This window comes from Citrus sinensis, chromosome 1 (assembly GCF_022201045.2).
Source record: "Citrus sinensis cultivar Valencia sweet orange chromosome 1, DVS_A1.0, whole genome shotgun sequence".
Lineage (NCBI taxonomy): Eukaryota > Viridiplantae > Streptophyta > Magnoliopsida > Sapindales > Rutaceae > Citrus > Citrus sinensis.
Genome location: NC_068556.1, coordinates 3,336,179 through 3,363,259, shown reverse-complemented (window position 1 = coordinate 3,363,259; position 27,081 = coordinate 3,336,179). Strand labels below are relative to the sequence as shown.

Sequence of the window (27,081 nt, the reverse complement as noted above, 5' to 3'; positions counted from 1 at the left end):
GTTAAGCTTCTTCCTCACCATTTCTTTTTTCCTAGTACAGTACTTATATAAGAACAGACCGTAGCAACTGAATGGCCATAATCAAGTACTTGGGTCAAACAGCTAGCCAACATGCATATATAGACACTCATGCTTCAATGGGACCACTATTCTACAGTTTTCGTAATGGTTTTATCATTTTTTTTCCTTTTGTCCCCATTGTCGGTGACTCTTTTCAGTTGAATAAAAGTCCAAAAACTGCTATACAGATATAATCACAATGCTGCATGTAAAAGCCTGAGCTTCGGCAGTAAAGAAACTTGCCTTTGTGCTTTTTTAGCTCCACATTTCAAATGCTCTCTTGACTTTCTCCTTCAAGCATAGTGGTTAGCAGCCGAGGAGTTTAAATACATCATTTACGCTAATTTAGAGTTAATTAACTTTAATGTCTGGCCAAATAAAGTTTTTCGCAAAATGAATGTCCCAACGCAACATAGCTGCTAAGATAAGCTTATGCTTCTAGGTCAAGTAATTCTTTAGCATGATATCAAAATAAATTTGACCTAAAGCTAGGTCCTTGTGCTCAAACAGTCTGAACACAAACTTAATTTTTACGTTAAGTGGGATGAGGGGCATTAAATCAACACGACATGTCCGATTAAACTCCATGCCTAGAGGGAAATGTTAAATTAAACTTTTAGATCAGGTAGTTTCCCATCAATATGTTATGAGATTAAGTAATTCAGCAACAACCCAATAATGGAATCACATTCTATTAAGAGCAATTAAATTAATATGGTCTTGTTATATATTCAACTGATGCTAAGTAAAGACCAACTTAATTTAATACGACAATTATTTAAGCTTCAGCAGCAGGTGCACCCCACTATTTAGGTCAAAAGAAGAAGAGTGCCACAGCCAGGATTTGGCCACGATAAAAACCTTTCTTGTGACCCACTTTTGGTTCTATGTTATAATGATGACGGTGCTAGGGTGTTGTATTCTTTTTCCCCCTCCCCTCCTTCTATTCTACTTAAGCAATGATGGCTGTGACAAGAACTCTTTTTCCTTTTGCGATATCAATCAGAACTCATTGAGGGGCTTTACATTGTTAGAAGATTCCATCAATAAAGATCAGTCTAAACATAAAAATATACACTAGCTGACATTATAAGAGAGCAAAAAGAACAGCTAAGTTTTGCTGTCACGGATTTGATTTTTGATCAAGTGCGCTAGCTCTTTCATCTTAAAAGCCTCAAGATATCAATTATAGTCTCCTTGGAGACCATGCAAAAGCCTCTTTGGCTTCTCCTCTATCTATTCAAAAAGCTCCTTTTTTGTCCACGATTTTTATTTTATTTTATTTTTTGTTAGAATTAAATGCTCTTTGATTCAAAGGAGTAAAAGTAAGTTGCCAATACCTTTGTCTTTCAAAATTTTTCTGCTTTTAAGCTTACTTTGTAGATCACATAACAAACATTTTTCAGGTCTGTTTCTATGATTAAAGACAAAGCTGATCTTGATTTTGAATTTTAATGTATTAATTACAATAATTGGATACACGTGCGTGCCATTTGACATTGCATCAACAACCCACTTAACACAATCTATGGAGTTTGATGAGGAGAAATTGAGTGGGCAGATTGTGCAGGTTGACTGAGGAGTTGAAAATTCTTAAAATACTATTATTATTGAAAAGATGCATGTTTTATTCCTGATACACAGTCATTCAGTTGCAAAATTTCATATAATCTAATCTTCGGAATTTTAAAATTAATTAAATCGGTTTAACAATTATTCAAAGAGAAATAAACTAAATTTCAATTTTTAAATTTTTCTTTCTTTCTTTCTTTCTTTGCTTCTTTCTTTCTTTTTTCTTTTTTTTTTCCTTTTTCGATGAAATATAGATGGATTAAGCTATTTATATAGTAGTATCAACATATCCAATTGAGCAAAAAGCTTCCAGGAAGACTCTGGGCCAGCTTCTTTTTACAGATTAAAAAAAAAAAAAAGTCCCACGACATATGTATATTTTTTTCAGAGACTGTATAAATTCTATTTAAATTTGATGACATACAAAGTGTAATGGGGATTGTTAATTGTACTGATGCATGCAGATGATTCACCGTCGCCATAAACGACAAGGGCTGAGGGAGTTTGAAATAGGCTCTTCATAGACACAATTAAAATTATGAGAAAAATGATAAATGTACAAATTAAAAATGAGGACAAAATCCAATAGAATAATGAAGACAGAGAAATGATTAAGTGGGATTTTGGAGTCTTGAGAGAAAACGATTGGTAGAAGATGAGTGCTGTAATTGAGACATCTTTTTCAACTCATTATCTTAAAAGTGACTCAAGATTGGAAAATAATGCCAAGAGCTAGTGATATCACATCAATTGACTCTCTACTAAGTATGATAATCCCACACGAAATTTGGATCTGAAGCACTTCTACTGCATGCTTATGTACACGTGTCAAGCATAGAACTGGTCGAGTTTTGGAAGATCTTAATCATCAAATGTACTTGATCATTATGCTATATTAATCAAATCAAGTTTAAGAAATGTAAGGTTATGGAATATTGGTCGTTTATAAGATTTGGGTGCTTGGTGCGTTGGTGGGTTAAACTGAAAAACCCATGCAATTCTTATGAGTGGTGAGCCCTAGCTGTCCTCCAATTTTGTTACATTAGAGAGGTCATTTTCTGGCATGAAGCAAGAATCAATGGAATTTGGACACAATTCAATTTGGTGGGGGTGAATTTTGCTTATTCGATCATACTTTCAAGAAGCTTTACTAATTTACTTTTGAAAACTTTATTAGTATACTTACGCTTGAAGTATAATATGTTCTTATTGGATGAGATAAAGGCTGATTTAGATCTTTGGCAGTATTATTGAACCAAAAATGCCTATCATTATCACTCCCTTTCATCGAAAATTTTTAATTGATATGCGCATTACGTTCTTATATATATAGTTTTTCCTCTCTTTGCTTGAAATCAAATGTATTTTTACTCCATCAGTATTTTTACTCATCAGTCAATTTGGCATTGAATTGCAGCATTTCAATGAAAACACGTATACAGTCACAAATGGGATCATAAAACGGGACAATACAGTAGTGTGTAGCTCGAGGCCTGCTGCTGAAGAAGATATCACCAACTTATTTATTGGGAAGATATTAAAAGACACACAAACATTAAAGGTTAATTCTAATGGATGATTAGATTCTTATCATTTCGAAAATAAATATATAGACCTTCTTTTGTTACTGAGTTCTGTCTCTTTAAATAGAGATAAGAACATTATTGTACTATGATATACGTCAGGTTTATTGTACTAAAATGTTTCCATGGAAATATACAAAATTTTATAAGCACAGTGGGCCTGGATGTTACATTTATTAAATGGTGGAGGTTCTAAATTTTAAAAGATCAGAATTTAATCAAAGCAAATTTTGGGGTGTGGGTTGCCCTATTTCCTTACATTCCAACAGAAGAAGATACGATACCGCCATTAAATAGGGACTAAAAAAGTAGCACAAAGGATATTCTAAAGCAAGTAGCCCACCTCACGTTTCGATCCAAACAATTGCCCCCCACAGGATAAAGGTCTCGTAGTTTGCAGGAGCCCGGAATCGACGACATACAAGCTTTGATCAATTGATTGACCTCTTAAGATTTGAGAGTGAAAAGGGTGGGTTTGGTGATTATATTTTAAAAATAAATAAAGAGAAAAACAGATAAGAGTAGAGGGAATAAAATTATAAAAAGTAGAGGCAAAGGCAGAAGCATAGGGATTGACAATAAAGGATAAAGCAAAACAAAAAATGTGGTCACTGTTGCCATATGCATTTGGTGGTAGCTGCTGCATTTTCATGAAACTATTTAAGCCAATACAATAATGTTTTCCACAGAAAAAGGACTACAAAGAAGATTGTTCTACTCTAAACCTGCATCTAGATTCTAGGTTTTGACCGAAGTCTCTTCTGTCTTTCAGACGAATGACCAGTTGATGAACATGAAGCAAATGCAGTGAGCATTCTCTTCTTCATTCAACACTTTCCAAGCCACTGCTCTTTCATAAGAGATTGGCCTTCCCATGCTTGACAAACAAATACCACTTTGAAGACACATAAAGCCCTGCCACATCGAAGAAGACAAAATGCATCCCCACGTTAAAATAAATTGATAACAACAAAGAAATTGAACCTATGATGTATCCAACTGTTTCCCCTATTTCCTTCTTTATTATTATAGCCCCCCAATTTCCAAATGTGTCTCCAAAATTTACATGTATGGCCCATTGTTACACTAAAATCTAATGAATATGAAATTATGAATCTTTATATGGCTAGCTTCTGATAGTTAGATGATGCTGAAGTTACTACTGACAGTCACTATACCTGTTGCATTATTTGCGGGAACTCAGAGCACAAGGTCTTTCTTCCACTGTCATCAAAAATTTTTTCCAGAGTTATATCCTGAAGCGCAACCAAGGTTGTCTCAAGCATGTCAAGTCCTGCCTGATTTGCAAAGGTGAAAACTGGCAAAGCCTATACCAAATATCAAGTTGTGTTACAATTGTCTTATTCATCAAGAACCTCTAGGTCAGATAAGCAAATGGGAAATAAAACTCAAGCAAATACCTTTAGCGAGCAGCACAAAACCGCATCAGAGTGATGCCAAAGTGTTTTGAGAATGGATTCATTTCCTTCACATTTAAGTAGTTCCGCTCCTAGATAGCACCTGTAAATAAATTCAACAAATCATAAACATGTCTTTTAAAGTAAATTAGAAATTTAAAAGAACTACGCCAGAAACTAATCCTTATAACAAGCATCCCGTTCAAATTTGTTTTTTTTTTCTGGTAAGAATGTTAATTAACAAGCTCTAACTTCCCTTTTATATTGCCGCGTCTTATGCACTAGATGCATCAAAAAGGAAATAAAATACACACCGATAGCTTTGGCAGATCCAACGAGCAAGTGTGTGTGCTTCAGGAGAACCAGGAGGAGGTCGAAGTCCAGCATTAGAGCCAAATCGAGAAGGGGAGAGCGCCAATGCCACTCTCTGGACAGAGGCTATAATACCACGGACATACTGCCTAGCCATTGATGCTACATTTTCTTGAAGGTGCATCTCAAATGCAAATTGAAATGCTATTGTAATCACAGATTTTGTGCTGCCACATTGAGTGGAAGAGTCACCAGATGCTTTATTTCCAGTTGGTCCTACTTCAAGAGCTGAGGCAAGATCGAGAGTGCGGTTTGGACTAGGGGTATCCTGCAGCGAATTTGAATTAAAATATAGACCACATTAAACACAATTTAGAATTAATTAAATCACATATAATAATTACCTTCCCGGAGTCCAGAGGAATGATCCGGAAACCAGAAGGAATAATAGGTGCATCATCAGAAAATGAGGCATCGATAGGAGCAAAGACCAGTTCAGCACAGTTGCCTACAGCATTCTCATCCACTCCACTGCAAAGCTGAAAAACAATAACCATGTTCAATTATATATATCAACAATTGGACATAATTTTGAAGTATGCAGTCACTTAACAAATAAATAAGCATAATTTTGAACAGCGAAAAGGATGAGCCTAAGTCGAACTACATGACCTGGACTAATCCATCAGTTTAGGAATTAACTTCTTTCAACTATTTGTAACAATTCAAGGCCAAAAGCAAAGATTTGATATAGCTCAATGCCTCATCAGGAAAGGGAAAACAAAACAAAAATAACACTTACTTGCAGGAGGAAGATGTCACTCTGCATTATCATGTCCTCCCGATAGTGGGCCATATTTTCAAGCTTAATGACCTCAAGAAACTGCAATGAGAAATTTGATTTTATCAGATGTTGAATGACACAGCACTAGATAACTTCAAATCAAAAGGACATCTTCAACAAGGCTGATGCCAATAAAAAGCTTAATGTCTAAACCAACCAAGATTCGCAATTACTTGCCTCTTCATGTTCGATTGTGTGAGCCAGTGGAAGAATAACCTGACCCCCAAAATTTCCAGCTCGAGGCACCGGTAAGCTGCAGGGACCAGCTTTAACAGCAGCAGCTGAGTAAGCATCAATACTGCTGTCTGCCCACTCTGATCGGTGTTCTCGCAAGAATCTGAGAAGTATTGCTGGAGGCACATCCTAAAAAAATTTGAAAGATAGTTGCAATGATGAGAAAAGTGAGAGATTTTGGTTTTCTTAACCGAGCAAAGGAAGATAAGTACATAAAGAAGCAACAGTTATGGTTACTTATTTGACATTATGAAGACTCCATCCTAAAGTACAAAGATGATTCAATATCAGCCCTACTTATTCCAAGCAAATGATTATCTTTCTTTCACCAAGTAAATATATAACACTAAAACATTACCTGTAATAACATGGATGCTTTGGCACATAGCACTGCATTGCTCATGGATGGAAATCCGTTCACATAAGAAAGTTGTACGCCCATCATCTTGCTAGGAGATGAGTTAACATGAACGGTAACATCATCAATGCCATCACTTTCCAACATAGACCATCCCTCATCAGTGAACCCGTTAAGAGCTTCATTAAAGCCCCTGCAGATAGAATTTGTCAGATACTGTGTATCAAGAATCAATCCATTATTCAAAGTAATAATCTGAAGTATCAAACCAGCATACCTGCTCAATCTCTGACTAAGAGCACGTAGGGCTGCAGGCCTTCTCCCCCAACCAGTGACACTTGGCTGTGAAACTTCTTGAGAAATCTGCCTTAGATGGCGTAAAGCCTGCATAAAATGTCAATGTTATATTGGAACATGAGACGTTCGGACTCAATTAAGTTCTCATACACACTTTTCTCTGGCATTTAGGAGAAGCTAATCAAAGAAACCATTCGGGCAATGAAAATAAAGAGTGAGAGATTATTACTCCCAAAGAGTTGCCTTAAAGGATTGTCTTACCGCCATTGTTGTCTTCTGAGCAATCAATGTTGACGACTCATAAAGTGGGCGCAACACTTCAGGGACACTCCAAGGCTACATTTAATTAAGCATTTGTGAGTTAAATTTGTTCATTTGTCAAAGGAGAAAACATATATGTTTCAGAGAACAAAACAAAGCAATTCACACACCTCTAAATCCATATGATCCACTATATGAATGATGGATCCGCCCCCTTCACAAGGTCTAATCAGATACCCACTAGGCAGCATTTCTGCTCGCACAAAATGTGGTGCCTGAGGCATACTTGGACCATTCTGTGTGTTGTTAAGTGATCTTTCACAGACCTAATATTATAAGTAAACAATTACACATTAGTCCACCATCAAAAAGTCCCATGGTGAGACAAACAGCAAACGATGTTCATATTTATTAGTACTTGCATAGGCTATTTCAGGAGTCACATACCACAAGACTACCATCCTCCAAAACAGATGTGTAGCGCAACAACCAGAAGTCACGAGCTGGAGCCAAGGTTGTTGGCGCATAGAGCTAGACCAAGGCAGTCAACAACAAAATTACGTAAATACATCAAACAACTCCAAGTTGATACTAAACTAGAACAATAAACTTCAGAGCTATTCAGCACCTACCTGCATGTATAGCAACTCAATGGTTCCACTACTTCCAGTGGGCAGCACATTTACAACCTCCACAGATCGACAGTCACGATACCATGATGGCCTATCTTTGAGGATTTCAGCGACCTGTAGATAAAATTATCAAATTAATTCTTTCCTATAAGCTAAAAGTTTTCAGTTAATTATTGCCTCAACCAAGAACATAGTACCACGGCAGGGCGACTTACTCTTGTAGGATCTAGACCCACAAGGCCACAAGCGCGTGCTGCCACACCAGTGCAACCATGAGAAATAGCAACGATTCCAATGGAATCCGGACCAGGCTGTACAGGTAAAAAGAGACAGATTACATCTGTTAATCTTGAGTCTGAAACCACTGGTAGTCAAACCAATTAAAAGCTTTGATTAATTAACATCTGAATCCCTTAGGAATATTAACATTATAAGATTATTAAGTATTGTATGAATCATACACCTTGGGACAAGATCATGTTGTTTTGCATCTTATTGTTCTTGATTAAAAAGTGAAATTTCATGTGAATATGAGGATTTTTTTTTTTTTCCTTTGGTCTGAAGACAAACAAACTCCATCAATTTGGTAATATATATCGATAAAATATGAAGACATGGAATCATCCAAATTAGACTTGGCCACACCAAGACAAGAAGAAACGCTTGATCAAGGAATGAAAAGGAAATTAATATCAGCAAAAGGTATCATCAGATAAGAAAGTGCAGACATATTGATATGATGTGATTCGGATGTTGCTTAGAAGTCTGGCAAAGGTTTATGTGCTTTATTAAATTTCCAAGAAAATGACAACAAAGAATAATGGCGCCTAGTGTAAGATTTGGACAGTGAAAAAGAAAGGAGAGCGCTAAGCCGCTAACCTTCATCCCGGGCATTTGGACCCACTCCACAGCAGTTCCAGTGGCCTTTGAAAGAAACTCTGTTAAAGTCTCCTCTGCAATCGACAAAAGTCTACAAAGATAACACACAATTTAATCACAATCTCACAAGCCATAATAATACTTAGACAGATTTCAAGAACGAAATAAAATTCAAAATAATTAAAGAAACAAATAATTTCACTCACCCTGCAGGGCTAGCATCCCTTGGTGGATGCTGATGCTGCTGCTGAGGAGTCAAATGGTGCTGACCACTCGTCACCACTGATTCACAACTAGTGTCTGTGGTGGCCAGCGTGGCGGCCTGCAAAATTAAATCCAGCCATAATCAAAATCCGTACACAACATCAAACAACAAGCATGCGATGTGATGATTAAAAAATTGTTAATTTATTAATTTTGTGGGGCTGGGTTACATTTTGTGTCTGCTGGCGGAAAAAAGTGTTCTCATACACCAGCTGTGACACTTGCTTTTGCAGCCGATCATTTTCCTCCATCAACAGCTTGTTCATAGCCGTCAGCTTTCTGTTCACAGCCTGAAGGCGAGACGCTTCTTTCCTTTGCTTCTCCCGACACCTGAAACAAGGAAACGTTGAGCATGCATATGCACGTACATATATACAAGAAATGATCAATAAAAACAAAGAAAGAATTCGATGATTGGTTGTTGACATACAAACACAGACCTTCTGTTTTGGAACCAGACTTTGATCTGCTTAGGTTCGATGTTAGAGAGAATAGGACACTCTCGGATGAGCTGCTGGCGGCGCATAGAGCTTGGTTTTGGGCACTCGTGGTACAGCCTTTCAAGCGCTTCAACTTGTTCAGGTGTGTACCGAACGTACTTCCCGTTGTCCATTATCATCTTCTGCCCGCCGCTGTCCCTGCTGTCCCTGCTGCCCCCCGAGCTCACCGCCATCATGATCTCTTCAAAATTTCACAATTTTTTTTTAAATTTTTTCTTAATTTTCATTAATATATAACAGTACATGTAATTATACGCTGCAACTCTGACATATACATATGTAAAAGAAAAAGAGAATTATTACCGTAATTTCTTGAACCTTCAAGATGATCCGATCGATCACAGCTGTGTGACTGCTGCTGCTTCAAACGAGGAAAGCTAATAAGAAGATGGTGGTGGTGGTGTTATACGAGCCATTAACGTTACACGTACCGGAACAAGACACAGTTAAAAGAAAAAGACCTTGGAGTTGTGCTCGGTTCCTCACTTCTTGTATTAAATGAATCAATGAATGATAGAGAGAATATAAACAAGAAAAATATGAAAGAGAGAGAGAGAGAGAGATGGTGGTTCGAGGTTTTATTTGTTTATTTGTTTATTTATTTATCTTTTTTGGGTTTGATAAAAAAGAGAGAACCCCTTAATACCAGACAGCGGAATATTTTACCGACCATATCCCGTTTTGTTTTCACATCATTCTTTTTCTTTTTTCTTTCTTTTTTGTTTTGTTAAACTTTTCCTGTTGCTTTTGCTGCCACTGTTTTCCTGTTGCTTTTGCTGACACTGTTTTTAGTTTTTGTTTTTTCTTTTTGCCTTAACCTCGAAGTATTTTAAGTATTTTGAGTAGAGTTCTAACTGTGGGAGATATTTTTAAACTCGTACTATAATTTAGATTAAAAATCTTCATTCAAACTGAGAGGTACAAATTTTCCCAACAAAAATAACTTTTTTGTGACTCAAACTCAAGAATAAATTCAATCAAACTACTTAAAGAGACTACATTGCCTTAGAGTCAATAGCTTATTAGTTAGTTTTTGTTTTTTCTGTTTTGCTATCTTGCACTCCTGGTTTTGGCTACTTTCCAACTTTAATACCCCTCTCTCGCTTTCCTGTCTGGGACACTGTGTGATGTCAAAATTGTGTAATCCTATCATCGAACACGAATCCACACTCTCACTTAAAGCGCGTGGGTCGTCATATTTGAAAACGCAACTTAGGTGGCGAAATTACCCTCTCACCTATCTCGCCTGTCATGCCTCGTTTGCTTTAAAATGGGTGATTATTTATTTAATCATACTTCATTTTCTTAATCCCTTCTTTTTAATGCAATTATAATGTAGATTATTAAATTCTTCTTTGATGATCTAAATCTCAGCCATTCAGTGCAAAAATGGGTTGATACTAAGTACTAGTAATTTATAATGTAATACTCAAATTGAAATTCTCGACGGCTATAATGAGTATCAATCAATTTGGCTATTCTTTAAAATATAAGTGAAGCAAGGAAATTAAATTAAGCTGTAAAGTTTGGAATGGGTATATAATTAAAGTATGTGTATTGGGTGAATGGGAAATGGGAGACCCAATTAAAATCTTTGAATAAAGAAGAGGGGCGAGATTGAGATGTGTCACGGGGAGAGGACAAAATTATGAGTGTATTTGCATGCGGCCTCGATTTATCTTCTCAATTCTATTTTCATGCATGGCCACCACCTTTCCTTTTATAATCAATCATCTCTTCTTTCCATCCCTTTGTTGATACATTACCTAAGCGACATATATATACAACCTCCAAATAAAAATATTGTATATAAAAATAACCTCTTTATAATAATAAAAAATTATGATCCTAACTTGGGACCAATTATAATTAGGAATAAACTCCACATTATGATAAATTATATTTTTTATAGGTCTCGTCTTAATAAACTTACCTTCACATAGTAATAATATTTCAAAAATATATGTCGTGTTACATTAAATAATTAAGATAATAAAATATCTTTGTAAAGTTGCTTGTGACAATGATTTATTCTTTAAAGTTGCAACCACGTCTTTCAACTTGCGGGTATATATTAATTGGTCAGCACAGCCACTTAATAATTGGTCAACAAAATAATTAATTTATTAATGTTTACACATTGAATTTAATTCACTTATTAATTTATTAATACATGACATAATTTACCTCTACATCACTTGCATTAAGGATAATTAAGTAAAGACAATAATTTCTTTTAATATACCTCTATTGAGTTATAATCTCTTTATAACAATAAATTTCTCCAGTCCCAACAATATGATTATATAGAGGTTTTACCGTGTGTGTGTGTATATATATATATACACGCACCTTAATATTCTTCAAATTTGGTCACCCTGCGTTATTTCAAACTACATATAAACGTTATAGTATGCATATGATATGATATCATTTTGTACATATCAGTATCATAGAACAAAAAAGAAAAATGAAATGTGCCGGACCTTGGTCTATGAATTAGCAATGTTATGTCATTTTTATGTCTAGCTATGATTACTAGCAATATAATTACTAGACTACTTTATTTGAACCCAGCTACATTAATGAAGCAATAAAATATATATTTCTTACTCGACACCAAAAAAATTTTTTATCGATGTTGGAAAAAAATTAGGACCAACAAGATCAAACTACATAAGAATTTCGAACTCATATTTTTTATGATTAACTTATTATCTTAATACCAATTCAAAGGCAAAATAATGTGAAGTCTTTATAATGGCAGTCATATGATCATTTCTAAATTTCAGTATTGTATGATGTATATATATCAACTTCGTTTTGGAAATCTAGCAGAGTTTACTTGAGCTTTGGTGACAAACCGTAGTTTGATGAAGCTAATTATTGTGTTCACTGTCGACTGACTAATGGAGCTTGTGATGCAATTTATCTCAAAAAGAGTTCCTTAAACTTTACAACATTTACTCCAACAATTTTATTAAAAGTTAGAATTTAGAAAGTAAGATTATGAGAAAGTGCGAAAGTCATAAAGAGAAGGCTATTAGTTGTAGCATCTAGAGAAAATATTGTGTCGGGAACTATAATATCCCTAGTTAGATGATAATAAACCATCTCCATTCTTTTTATATATGTGAGAAGGGATTTGAATTTTCATTTGTATCATTAGATTTTGAAGTTAATCCGGACTGTTATTGGACCAGATATAAAAGCCTACTACATCTCGACCTTAATTAGTCGAGAAAAAACTTTCTTCTGTATATTTATAGAATATTTGTCCTGTATGAGTCTAAATATTCCGATTGTACATATCATAACCGAACTTGTAATCACAAAAAGATTTTTATTTTTTTCTTATATCTGGCTGTATATATGACCTATTATGGATCCAAGTATTCCAACTACACTACACGCCAGTTGCTCTGCCTCACCTCACTGACCGCACTTGCTGTCATCAAACGCCGGCACGCCGCTGCATCTCTGGCTCGCTAAGCACACCACACATGGCTGCATCTCTGTAATCTTCCTTGGCTTACAAATTAATTCAATTCTATAATTAGGTGATAATAAGAAAACGAGACTTTTTTTTTATTTCCTATAAAAATCAAATCAAGATATATAATTTATATTTAGTGCTTGTTCTATGCTTACTTTATTATTATTGGGTAACCCATTTGAACGGGTAGAAATATTTTTTAAAATTGTCCATGATGGATTAGTGAGCAGACTTTACAAGAGCATTATGAATTCTTTTAGGACCATTGGTAAAAGTGAGAAACAAGATTTCAAGGTTTTCTAGCGCAACATTTCCTTTCGAAGACTTAGTAATAAGAATGAGTCAATTCGATTCACCCAAGTTTCAGGTCAATGAAGGTCATCAACTAGCACCATTTCCTCAAAATCGGCTACTATCAAAAAGAAAATTTTGTAGTCTATTATTTCCTTAAACAATTAGTTAACACTAATTATTCAAATAATGGCAGACCAACTTGAGTGGTGTTTGATTCTTCGTTCCGCATCCAAAGATTACTCTTTAATCCTCTTTCAAAGATAGATTTTTTTAATTACAAAACCCTACATTTAATAATAATTAATGTATCAATTAACCTCATGCCACTGCCTACTCTTTTTCTTTTCACCTTTTTCATAGGCTCTTAGCGGTCTTATAAGAGATTAACATTACATTCCAAGTCTTAATCAAACGATTAAGAGATAAGGCGGCATGATTTAACCCAAAAGAAGAGATGTGTTTTTTATGTTTAAATTATTATTTTTTGAAAATTTTTTTATTCAAGATTAATATGTCAACGGCTGTGAAAATCAGAATGGGGCTGGAAAAAGTGTTAACACACCCCGCCACTCGCGCTTGGTGCATAGAAAACGGTGCCACTAAGAAGGTGATGGCACTTTAGTAATATTTTATTCAGCAGGACTTGCCTATGAAATTCCGACAGCTGTCCGTTCTCATTTTTAACGTGTGATTGACGCAGCAGACCATATCTGGGGGTGGTCCACACGTGCGGGCCCACCCGTGTGGTCACCGTACGCGTGAAGACTCTTTTCGTTTACTTTACAACGTGCACTTCACCAGCCAGGCAGCCACCCAGGTGTCCCATATTTTTCATTTTTTGTCCTTTTTTTGGAAAAAAAAAAAAAGAAAAAGAAATCCATGTTGTTTTTGTTTTTGTTTTTTCACCACGCGCCGATATTATTGCAGAAGAATTTGTCAACGGGTGCAAATGTGAATTTCAATCTCAGTCCAATGTTTTTGATTGTTTTAAATATTATAAAGTTAAATGTATATGAAGAAATATTTATGGATCCACAAGAAGGGTGAATAATATGACTGTTTTTCGACATTGCATGCATTCAAATCAATAAAGATTTTAAACGAATAGAGGAATATTATGTAAAGAAAATATGTTACATAAAATCAATAGGAACAATGTTATTGTTGTCTACTTATTTTACTAATTTTTGTCTTGGTTGGCATCCAATATATAAGAGTCAATCAAGTATTATTAATTAATGAATTATCATGCCATGAACATACTCTTGCATTATTTGTTAAAGGAAAATGATGTTTACATCGGGTCAAATCTCGGATCAAACCCCGAAACAACTCAAAACGGCGTCGTTTCAACGTTTTTATTTTTTGTCCTGATTTGCTGTGAAACAATGTCGTTTTGGCTTGCATAAAGTTAAAAAAAAAAAAAAAAGAACCCTACTTCTTCCTTCCTCTTCGTTTGCTTTGCTGCAGAACCCTTAATCACGCAAACATCAACGGCTTCAACTTGGACGAGTGATCAATAAATTAGTTAAACTTTGCTAATAATGGTCATTAATTCCCTCAAATTCAATATTTAACAAATCAGAAATCATCTAATTAACTTGTATATGTACAAAGTAACAGAGGACAGAAGATCAAACTCTGTGCAACAACAATATTCTCTTGAAGCAAAATTTCTTAAAATTCTTTGCTGACAGTTGTGATAATTGACACAAACCACCCTTTTGGAAGAGGAAAAAAAATGGGTGGCATCGTGGAGCCAAAAAAAAAAAAAAAAAGCCTGCCAGTTTGTAACGCTGATAGTGGGCCCAGATTCCAGGGCTTGGTAAATGGTAATGATGCAGAGGCTGCTGCAACCAGAGTCTGAAGGAAGACAATCTGCAATTGGGTTGTGGTTGCGCAGTTGAGTTGCGGTTGTCTGGTGAAACGTGGTTGTCTCGTGAAATGAGGAGAACGAAGACAAAGAAGTAACTAAATTATGTTGATGTTTTTGCGATTTATCCAAGCCAAACGTTGTCGTTCATAGCAAATGAAAAAAAATTAATAGACAAAACGGCGTCGTTTCAGCCAGTTTCAGGGTTTGACCCGAGGCAAATATCAACGATGTTTGTTAAATGCTACAAAGTGAGTATGAAATTAATTAGAATATGTTACAGACACAAATGTTTGTAGAAAATCAAATGAAACGAAAAAAAGAAAAGATGATAATTAGGATTAATTCGAAAAAAAAAACTCATACTTCCAAAATAGATATTGATTAAGCTCTTTAATACAACCTAAGTTGCACTAAACTAATATAAAATTATTTCATTTATGAATTACGAATATTTATTTTAAAAAAATAGCATATTCCAATTATATCTATTAAAAACAAGCAACTAACCACCCACAATCCCCTACATACTAAATCACAAACAGTTAAGCAACTAGTAGAAACTATTTTATACTATTTAAATAAAACAACTAATAGAAATAAAATTAAAACAAATAAAATAATAGTCGTGTCAAAATACAATTAGACTATCTTGTTTATCAAATGATTTTTCAATAAGAATGTTACGTTCAAAATATGAAGTTTTAATTGAATCTTTACATTAACATGTTACTGAGATGTTGGGTTTAATAGTATCTCGTTTATATTCTGATAAGTGTATTCTTACTTTCAACCCCTTTCTTCGCAATTAATACAATGCTATCATTTTGAGAGATGTTGTTAATTGTCATATAAAAAATATGCTACGCTATCAAAACCACTCACTCACTAACCTCTTTCTTATCTATCTCCAATCACTAACCTAGCTCTTTTTAATCTATCAAATAGTTCATGCACTATCTACAGAATCCAAAAGGCATTGATTAATCAATGAATATTAACGAAATTATCATTAGTAAATTATATATTATGTCAAAAAAATGACGTGATAGGTGACATGATCTTGTTATTATTTGCATTACCATCTATTTTTTGTTTCTTCCCAATCATTAGAATTCATTCATTTGATCAATATTCAAAATAGATAGAAGTTTGATAGAACTTAAAAATTAGTTTTTCGACTTAATAACAATGTATGTAATACCGTATCATGTTATCAAAGAAAGGGAGACTTAGTATAATACATTAGAAAAAGTAGAACCATATATTTATTATATCAATTTATTATATTAACAAAATATAATAAATAATTAAAATTGGTTATAGAGGTGGAATAATTTTCGAAAGAGAATTACAAAGAAAGAGAGTACAAGAACTTGATGTACATGGGAATGAGTCGTACGTAAAAGGTGGCACAAGCAAAAAGGGGAACACTAAAGTGTTTCGCAATAGCACACAAAAGCATGGGTACAAGGGATCGGAGACCCAGTAAAAACAGAACGCGTGTCACCCGTCTTTCGGCGTGACGGAATTAGAGACATGCTCACCTCGAACGGGAGGAAAGCGTGGCTTCGTGTTTCGTCAACCTAACGGACTTTTAACACTCTCCTTCTCCTTTATCGTGTCCGTGGTGACACGGCCTCACAATTGTGTCCTCTTTTGTCTCTCCATTTTTAACTGTTTTGATTGCAAAAAATTTTGCCTTTAGGGATGCCACCAGTGCCCTGCTGTTGTCTACGTTAATCAGACGGTTGTCCCTTCTTTCTTTCTTTCTTTCTTTCTTTCTTTCTTTGACTCAGCATCACTGGTTTAGTGTACTACTACTGACCAGATCCACTTGCATTCATCCCTCATGTGTTTTAATTACCTTCGGACCATGTTAAGTTAGAGCATCTCCAAAGTAGAGTTAGGTGTTATAACCACTAGATTTCAACGGTGTTTGTTTTAACAGGTATAATCAAATAACAAACGTGAATTAAAAATATGCTATGACTAAAGAAATTAATTATTTGCATCTTTGATTGTTCCAAGTCAGAGATGTTTCAAATATTTATGCATGTTTAGATTGAATTTTTTACTTGTAAAATAAGAAGTGGACAACTTCTAAAAGATAAACCCTAATTTTGAGCTATTTCTGTAACATTTTGTATTTTTAAAAGAATATTATATGCATTAAAACCAAAAGCTCATTGTTATACTTAACAGTACATGCATGACTATGATGATGGTGATGATGAGATTTTAGAGAAAAATAGATTTTATTTTTGGGTTAAAATACTAGCAAACGCTCTTGAACTAAAGAAAAGAAAAAAAAAAAGTGTGAAGATGCCCGTCATCATTGGAAGTGATTGAAAGCAACTCCGCAAGAAACGAATTCTTATTTGGCCATGTTGCACAATGTGATTCACGGTAGGGAAGAGTAGTATCTGTTAATTAAAATTCTAAATTTTGTGCGCACAAATCTGTGTGCGCAAGCATACGTTTGAAACTTTGTGTACAAGCATTTATTTACATGCATGCTGCTTGATTTTAAAAAAAGGCCACGCGAAGCACAAGTAAATGGGAGTGAGCAATCTGTCAGTGGGGACGGCCTCAGCGTGGGCCGACAGCAATATGGCGGGCCCCTCATGCGGCGGGGAAATAGAGGCTCCGGGCCCCTCCCCTCATTGGCCACGCCGGTTGGTTAGATGATGAAATGAAATTGCCCCCCATCTGTGATCTTTCTTTTTTTAATTTTCATTTAATATTATTTATAATAATTATTATTGTTAATAAAATATTTTCATTTTGATAAGTAAAGATATTATTAACAGATAAAAAATATATTTTTTAATCTATTGACAAATAAAAATATAATTTTTATATATTAAAATATATATTTTTATATTTTAGCGATATAGTTAAAGTGCGGTTGTTCAAAACACATATATGTATATAAATATTGAAAAGTAAAATATTCGGCGGCGGCATTGTACTGTGACGCAAATCTCGGTGATATCGTCCATCAGCCAGCTCCTATAGTAACTGTGTTTACGCGCTTCGTCTGCGGAGGGGTAGACATTTGGATGAAGTAATAACATTGGGCTCCCTAAGGTTTTAATTTTTTTCAAAAAATGACAAAAATATCTATGTGTATCAAATATGTCCATCATCTCTGAAAAAAGTAGACCAAAACTCACATATTCCAGCGACCATCACAGTATGGTAATGTAACCTTCGCACTAAAAAGTGTTTTAGTAATTTTAATATGAATTAAGGTCCCCGAAAGCCTTCTTCCTCTACATTATCGTCTCTATGTAATAAATAAAAAAAAATATTTTTTTCTTTATTTTTGCCACCAGAAAGAAAACCCTCAAAAGTCCATATTTGATTAAAGCTTTATTTATTTATTTTTAAGTTCCTCTTTGAGCAGAGTAAATTCCTCTACATCTATAAATATTTTTTCCATAAAAATTAGATTTATATAATTGTATTTGTGGTGACTTTAATTTACTTGTCTGTTATGATGATACGTAGCTATTCTATATATGATGCCTCTGATAGTTGAATTTAAAAAATTATACGTTGAATATCAATATTGATATTTAGTTAAAGAGGACCTCTTTTAAAATAAGAGTAAGTTGAAAGAGCTGAACAAGTAGTACATGTGAGTACTGATCTATTAATATATGTGTATTGTTAATAGTAATAGACTTATTATATAAGGTATCTCTTATGTACATTATTTTCCATTTGTGCATTAATATGATTTAATGCTTTATTCCATTGTGGGTTGTAATAAGTTTGCTGTAAATTGTTCTTGATGTTTGTCATGTATTCGTTTTTATATTCTTAGCAAAATAATGACTGCGAGGGGGAAAAAAAAAAGGACTTTAGGACCTATTGACACCAATGAAAAAACCGTAACCCTACTTGAGAATCATAGAAAGTTGGGGACCGGATGTTATTACCCCATAACTGGTAGGACAAAACAAGTTTACACTTGGATACGTTGGGCCAAAATCATTGCAAGTCAGCCCAGATCGTACAATATTAGCCTAAGAAAACAATGATTGCGAGGACCATTCGAAGTGAAAACCAGCATAATCTTGTCGGAGTTGTTTAAAATTTTTCTACACGCATGAATAAAATGGAAGAAGAGGACGATAATAGCGGTGACATTGTCGATCCGAAAGTAGTCCAATGGGTTAAACGCGAGAAACACGTTGAAACGTTTTGTTCAAGGGGCTAAAACTCGTCTACAAAATTCTCCAGCTTCGACTAAGAATTCCTGAGACTGCTACTGTACATTGGAAAGCGTTGTTAATGGTTGTTTTTGATTTTTTGAGTTCACGAGTTGACTAAATGACATGGGATCCCATGCTGGAAGAATAAAATTTCACTCAACTTTGATTGATCCTTTTTTACTCTTCAAGTTCTTTGGTCAGAACTCGCTACAGAAGCAGATTTGCATGAAAATAGTATGCTAGATGCAACATTATACATATTTCCAACTTAAAAGCATGTCTTGTAGAAACAGTCCGCATTCAAGGAATTCATTGAAATATGCAAAATCAAACTTTATGAAATTTCCCTGCCATGTCCCTATCTTTGTACAGATCAACAGGTATTCTAATGTCTAGTTACAAAAATTTCAAAATGAAATCATGTCCTTTACAGCTCAAGAATTGTAACATGAAAAACGGCAAAGAAAAAGCATTTGGTGTAAATACTATTACCTAGTCGCCATGTACAGATTCAATGCGAAGCCGATCAAGCTGAAAATGATGGGCAATAAGTTTCTGCAATACATACAAAATAGGAATCAATGTTAAGATTCTGGAGGTAAAACTAGAGAATCAGCTGAGTCGGTTCAAATATAACTCAAAACACCAAGTTCAGGTTATTAAGCAAGGGAAATTGGATAGTTCCTCTATCCTTATCTTGGATCTCAGAAAGAATAAAGGAAATCAAACTGAATAGATAGTTTCTTGACAACTTGTGAAGCACTTTCACAATTTTCCAACACTTTCCCCTTGTGATCCTAAAATTACCAAAAATAACCCACATCTAAAGTTCATATAAAAACAATCATTCTCTGGACATTGTGACTGGGTAACAGCAAAGGGCTATGTTTTGGACCATGCCCAAGTTTTCCATCCAAAAGATTGCATATCCCAACTTATACCTGATTGATGCACTTCAAGGGAAAAAAAATTTAAGGTAGTCTATGGTATTCCGGAGGAAGGAACAAGACTCAATGCTAGCAGAAAAAAATTGAACATTAAATGTACTTTGTCAACATGAAATACCTTGGTAATGTGAGGATGAGAAAACTTTTCTTCAAAACCAAAGGCTGGAAATCGATTAATCTCAGCATTATTCTCAAATAATATATATGTAGGAAGCTGTCCCATACTCCCTGTGAGAGTAAGATTGCCATATCAATTATACTAATTAGAGAACAATTAGCAAGAAGGGTATACTTAATGGAATATCTCTTTGGAAGAACATTGGGATAAATAAGTTTGAACGGGCTGTCAGTAGTTTACCACCAAGAGATATTCCAAATTTCTCAGCAGCATTCGGAAAGAGTCCAAGATCAACTATTCCGAAAGATACATTTTTGTTGGAATATCTGCTATGAAGAAACACAAATTACCATAAAGATTATAAATAAAAGGCAATAAGCAAAAAGAATCTTTCAAAAACCACCAACATACGCAATTGAGAGCTCGGGAAAGATTCTGCTTGCACGTATACAGGTGGATGAACACTGGGCACGAAATTCAACCTGCCAGATTCATTTTTGCCGGTCATGCAAATATAACAGAACAAGAATCCATTGTATATAACAGAAGGCAAACAACCATTCTGCCTGTTATCCGTTAATATCAAATATACGTGATAGCAGTACAGAATGACCTTCGATCAAAATTTAGCGGCTTTACAAAAGCAAATCATTTGTTGGACATACTTGAAAGACAGGAGACGTCAAAACATCTAGGAATTCACAAACATAAACCTGGCTGTTAATCCTTTAAGTTATAAGCTTATGCTATGTAAATTTCTTAAAACAAAATGTTGATTGTATGTATAGTCCTTCAGCATGACATGTATAAGAATGAAATGAGCCTCCTGTCAACTGAATAGGAAAAGCAGAAAATGAAGGGCCTTTAATGAATTTCACCAAATGCTCTCAATTTTTATCTTTAAAAAAGTCTCAGATCCTGTGTTTATTTCTTTCTTCAAAAGGCAAATTCATCTCCAATCCCATATCAAGATGCCAAAAATTTAATGGTTCTATAATACCATTCTAATGCAATCAATTATATTCTACACATGTTTTCCTTGGATTCGTTTTTTGCAGAGCATGCCAATAAAAATTACAAAGCAGTATGCCTTTCAATGTTTTAAATTGCATCACCGGTGAATTACTAAAGTCAGTTTCCAACCAAAAGAGAAACTCAATAGCAAAAGACAGGTGAAGACCTTTTGTATAAGCAATAGTCAATTTGCATCTTTTCAGAGGAAAGCAAGCATACTACATATTCTTGAAAATTCAGAAGTCAAGGAATAAATCTGCACAACCAACCAGCCAATATTTTGATGTTTTTCCTTCAGTCAGCAAGGCTTCCAACTGCAGCGGGGTTAATTTATTTGAAATACCTAGAAAATTGAATTTATCACTTCAATGGCAAGCCATTTCCATCAACATATTGCATACGATCAATGACAGCCAACTTCCATACCTAGCTTTTGGAAGACAGGTTGCTGGGTTAAAATATATATAACTGCCAAAACGAACACCAGAATAAATGAGCATGCAAATTAAATAGATCAATATCGCTAACACACAAAAAATGCCACTCAGAAATCCAACTTTGCCAACTTTGAAATACACAAATGCCCTGAAACACTGATACTAACAAAAATCTCAAAAAATAAATAAATAACTAACAAGCAACTTACTATCTTAAGACAATAACACCTACCTAAAAAAACCACCAGAAACCAGAGAGCCAAATGGTAATCCATTATTGATGCAATAGCTACCAGAAGAAGCTGAACAAATCAAATTCAACCCCACGTCAGAAGATACAAGAGATAATATGTTACAAAGAAGCCTAATTTACGAAATTCAAAAAGTTGCTATTAATTAAATCTATGCCTCTCCTTCATTTGCTGTATAACTCGAAAGATCAATAGTCACACGATAAACAAACCAAAAAAAGATTCTGAAGTGATCACCTTGGCGTAAAACAGCATATTATCAATAAATTCTTCCCATGTTTCTTCTCTTGTTATCTATTGCAAGTAAAAGAAAAAACAGAAAAAAAAATCCACAATCAATAACCAAATCCCATAATAGATGTAAGGCTATAAATGGTAATTTTATCCAAATTCTACAAAATTTATAAAAGATTAAACATAACATGACCAAAATATCCACATTTATACATATTTGAAACAATGCCACTTGAGCCACATCTAATATCTCGAACAATCTATGAAAAAAGTGCCTTTTTTGTTTTTTATTTAATTTTATTTTAAATTTTTCCTATAGAGAGATTAACTGTGTCAAATTGTTTTTTGAAGTAAAAGGTATACCTTAATGGCAGCTAACAAGGAAAGTGCAAGAACAGCTTGAATCTCCTGCAAGAATAAATTTTAAAAAAAATAAAAATCAGATGAGAAATGTTGAAAGGCGAGAGAACGGGAGATGGTAGGTTACCCGATAAAAGAGATGATGGATGATGTGAGGGGAGAGGACTGCGGCTGCGGAGCTGCGGACGACGAAATATGAGAAGAAAGCCATAAAATGCGAGAGGTAATATGTCTCTGACACCACTTGTTTCATCGCTTCCATTTTTGGATCTGCTTCTGCTTCCTTCTTTCTGTTTCCAATATTTCACTTTACTGCTCTTGCTGCTGCTCACTCGTCGTTCATCGTCGTCAATAGCCTGTTTCCTTCTCCTTCTCCGATCCGAAAATGTGATTCGCAGCGGTCTTCTCTAAGTCCCAGACTCGAACCGGAAGCGACCCCGGTTTAAGAAAATTATCAAACTTTTGTTCTTGGTTAACTTTTAATCTTCCGTCTAAAAAAATAATAATACAATTAACCGATAAGCAATATTTTATTATCCTATAGATAAACAAAAGCATTATATTTTATTCATACTATATTGTTTTCTTTAGATTAAATCTTGTTTAATGGCTTGTTGGAGAATTATTTTTGTAATATTAACCGATAAGCAACAAATATATATTGGACATGAGAATTGATAATTATTTTACAAAATAGTATTTTTTTAATATAGCGTAGCAAGTTTTTGTCAAAATACCTTTAAGAATTTTTTTTATAAAAATTTTTGTTCAATTTGCTGCCATTCTCAATGATATCTCACTTTAAACTTGTGTTTTCTTTCTTAAAAAAAAATTAAAATTCTTGTATTTTCTCTGCTATCAAACTCACACATGTAATTTTTTTCCTCAAATTCTCTATAAATTTTTTTTCAATTACTAAGATAATCTATTGATAATAAATAAAATACATTCTGACAAACTTATCTGTCTTTTTTTAAGGCTTATAATAAAACTTTTTACATCATAATCTTACAAATATGTTATTTAATTAATTGATTTTTGTAAAGAAGTTTATCACCCATAAAAATTTGTTTGTGAGGAGTAAGAAAATAATGTAAATTAAAAGATTTACAAATTAAATGTGTTTATTTAGAAATAAGAGTATTTTTGGCATTAAGCTTAACATTATTGAAAAAGGGGTTTCAAAAGAATTTTAGAGAGGTGACAATAGTCCCAACTCTCAAACAAATTGAGTATTTGACAAATGATGGATCATCTCTAAATAAACCCTCATCTTTCATGGGCTGGTGGTCTCGGAATTGCTCGTACAGCCCATGTATGGTGAAAAGCCCAGACCCAAACGCGAAGTTGCCACATGACTCTTTCCATTGGAACCTTGGCAGTTGGCAGCATGATGCAATGGGCAAGGCTCATTTTTTTTAATCTTATTTTATGTTAATTTACAAATTCCTAATATTCTTTAAGGTAACAGAAGCAGCGAGAGAAATTGCTAGAAAACTGGCCACCATTATGGCATCAGGGAACAAATTAAAGTGATTACTTGAAAGAGAAAAATTATCAAATTAAATTTTTACAACGTTAAGTAAACTGCTTGTCTGGCTTTCGTTTACATTTTACAAGAACAAGCAAACTGCAAAAAGTACGCCACTTCCTTGGCCACGAAGGAGAATTGGTTGCTTAATTGGCACCCAGAGTAACACGTTTCTTCCTCTTTTGCAAAAAGGAAAAGGAGAACGGCCAGTGGGCATGGGCTTGCCACTGAAGCCTGTCGCCCTGCAGGCTGCAGCACACAATTTGACCGGTCATTGTTTGTCAACACATTCAGCGGCCCAAATTGTTCATTGATAATGCCCTTGGCGACAAGCATTAATTCAACCCAGACTCAAAAGCTTCTACTCCACTCCGAAAGCTAAAATGCGGAGCGACCGTCCCACGTGACTTATCACGGGGGACGCGTGCGTTGCCGCAACTCACGTGACCTTCAGCACATGCTTTCGTGTTATCGTAAAATGTAATTAAAAAAAAAGAAAAAAAATATTTTCATTCCTAAGATTTAATAAAATAACTCATTTCATCCGTACTTTTCAAATAATAATCTAAAATATTATTCTGTTAACTCACTATTACTGTAAAGCCATTAATTAATAATTTATTAAGGGTAAAATATGATTTTTTATTAAAGTGATATAAATTATATTAAAATAGTTTTTTTACACACAATTAAATAACATTATAAAATATGCAAAATTTATTAACTTTTTCTTAAATAAAATTAACAATGATATAGTTTGATATAGCCATTGAATAATTGTCATAAAGAACAAACTGTAATTAACACAATATCTTTAAATCATTGGAAGAAAAACTCAAAAATACCACTAATTTTTATATGCTTGCATATGCTGAATATCTTATTTATCTTCAACTGAATTTAAGTCATTTTATAGTGTAATTAGAGAGTATACTTATATGAATAAGAAAATTATGATATTTTTGGTACTTAGATATAGGGTTTATAAGGTTTTGATGCCGCCAAAATAGAAAGAAATGAAAAAAAAGAATTGTTTGAAATAATTTTTTTTATCTTTTTTGGTATTTTCTATTTAGTGGGATTAGATAAAATTATTTTTAGTTATATGTCAATTTTTATTTATTTTTCTAATTTTCTCTTTGATGAGAAATCTATTTTTGCCCTCAATGAATTACTAACAAACGACATTCAACTAATGGTGATCTAATAGAATGATATTTTAGATTATTATTTAAAAAATAAGGATGAAATGAATTGTTACGTGAAACTTTAGGGATGAGAATAATTTTTTTTTTTTTTTTTAAAGAAAAGGCCGCATACGCTCTCTATCTTTTTCTCTACTTAGTAGCCGGGCTGAAGCTGTGAAGCGTCCCAGAAAAGGGATGATGACACCATGGACTGTGGCCACGAGGCATTGGCACCGGCAGTTTTGGCTTTTCACATAGAGCGAAGAACTCACATGGGTCGCTGACACCAACCCCCATCTCTATCACGTGCAAGCTGGACCCCACGCATGCAAAAATCACTTAGTTAAACAAATAAAAAAAAAAAAAACCAGGAAAAGATGAAAAAAAAAAAGAAAAAAAGACTGATAGATGAAAACCTCCACGCCAAGCAACGGCTCGGGTGCCTTCTCTCTTTTTCAGGCTTTCCGTTTAATTCAAGCAAAAAAGTTAAAATTTTTATGTATGAAAAATAAACATTAAATAACAAAAATATATCCCGTTGCAAATCCGTTGTTCCGAGGAGACTCGCACGGGCATTCGTGTACAGTGTACTCAACCCCTTGCCCCACCTTAATCAGTCTTTACTAGTCGATGCGTGACACGTGTTGCCACCGCGGACGTTCATGGGTCCAACTTACATGCACTTCCGTTCACGCATGTTTGCTACGCTTACACAGTTACACAGTGGATCACTAATGTTGTGCATATATTTTTAAAAAATAAAAAATAAAGGTACAGAATTCACTGGTAAGTAACTACAACAAGTTCATGATCGTACCCATCATGCAAAAAAAAAAAAAAAAAAGCATGATCCTACGTGGCAAAGTGGGTAAAAAAGTGAAGACCGAATTGGCAGGTTCTCAATTAGCGGGCTACACGTTAGAAAGATCCCGAGCGTTGATGTGATCCAGTTGAGCTGTGAACGTCGTGCTTGCAAGTGGGGTTTCAATTTAATAAGCAAATTAACAGGGGTAGAAAATAGAAAAAATATATTATTAAAAAGTTTTTTTTTTTAAAAAAAAGGAGATAATATCAGATAAAAAGAAAAAAAAAGCACAATCCCCAAGGAAAATAAAAGCAAAGGAATCGGGCTGTAAACTTGGACGCTAATGCACAAGCCTCAGCGGCAAACCAGCTAGATCGGTTCCTAAGGGGTTGAATATGAACACTTAATCACCCTTTACTCAGCTAGTTAATTACCTGATTACCCAGTTAATAATAAAAAAAAATAAAGCTAACGTTAATTGTTTACTCTTTAAGTCGCGTAGATAGTTTCATCAAGTGAATTATATAAACTGACCAAATTGCCCGAGTCTGTGATCGGTATTGTGATTTGCAAGCAACTTAAAACTAGTATGATTGTGTGGGGTATGGTATGTGCGTTGAGAGTTTTATTTAATCCACCTTGATGATGATCATAATCAACATCATCACGTGCGGTCAATTTCATTCTCGAGGGCCAGCCCCCTAAAACAAAGGTTGAAAACTCAAAAGCGATAATTTGTTGGGTCATGTAATTAATTAAGGTGTGAGATATGAACATTTCAACGGTTTTGATCGATTCACAAGGGGAAGAAATTAAAACGTTTATCCAATCATGGATTAATAGTATAATCGGAATTTACCTTATTAACCCGAAAGGACACAATTGGTAAAACCCAACATAAAAAGTCCCCAAAAGAAAAAGGGTACTAAAGTAACTTCGTACAAGATTTTCCCTTTAATTCAATTAAAGCCTCTTTAATTATAATTAATAAATTTATTACCACTTTTAATTTTATTTTCTTTTTAAAAAAAAATTATTGTCCTCGTCAAAATCCTCCATTTTAGCTGTCCGCCTGTCCCCTTCAAACGCAAATA

The 27,081-nt window shown here is 34.3% G+C and overlaps 2 protein-coding genes across 2 annotated transcripts; both read right to left on the bottom strand.

Moving 5' to 3' along the window:
* Nucleotides 1-3,801: 3,801 nt before the first annotated feature.
* Nucleotides 3,802-9,817, bottom strand: LOC102630043 (homeobox-leucine zipper protein ATHB-8). The gene is made up of 19 exons (XM_015529615.3): nucleotides 9,518-9,817; nucleotides 9,155-9,395; nucleotides 8,885-9,044; nucleotides 8,657-8,772; nucleotides 8,451-8,541; nucleotides 7,787-7,882; nucleotides 7,572-7,685; nucleotides 7,387-7,470; nucleotides 7,110-7,265; nucleotides 6,940-7,014; nucleotides 6,659-6,765; nucleotides 6,382-6,574; nucleotides 5,967-6,152; nucleotides 5,748-5,828; nucleotides 5,350-5,484; nucleotides 4,948-5,273; nucleotides 4,637-4,736; nucleotides 4,394-4,543; nucleotides 3,802-4,130 (listed from the first exon to the last, which is right to left on the bottom strand). Exons 2-19 carry the CDS (start codon nucleotides 9,388-9,390, stop codon nucleotides 3,984-3,986), a joined length of 2,553 nt encoding a protein of 850 aa, XP_015385101.1. The 5' UTR covers nucleotides 9,391-9,395; nucleotides 9,518-9,817; the 3' UTR covers nucleotides 3,802-3,983.
* Nucleotides 9,818-19,384: 9,567 nt separating this feature from the next.
* Nucleotides 19,385-22,983, bottom strand: LOC102630344 (uncharacterized). Its single transcript, XM_006475964.4, has 10 exons — nucleotides 22,592-22,983; nucleotides 22,468-22,512; nucleotides 22,108-22,164; nucleotides 21,852-21,921; nucleotides 21,609-21,650; nucleotides 21,452-21,525; nucleotides 20,580-20,650; nucleotides 20,409-20,494; nucleotides 20,169-20,278; nucleotides 19,385-19,658 (listed from the first exon to the last, which is right to left on the bottom strand). The coding sequence occupies exons 1-10, from the start codon at nucleotides 22,724-22,726 to the stop codon at nucleotides 19,596-19,598; spliced, it is 753 nt and encodes a 250-aa protein (XP_006476027.1). The 5' UTR covers nucleotides 22,727-22,983; the 3' UTR covers nucleotides 19,385-19,595.
* Nucleotides 22,984-27,081: the final 4,098 nt, after the last annotated feature.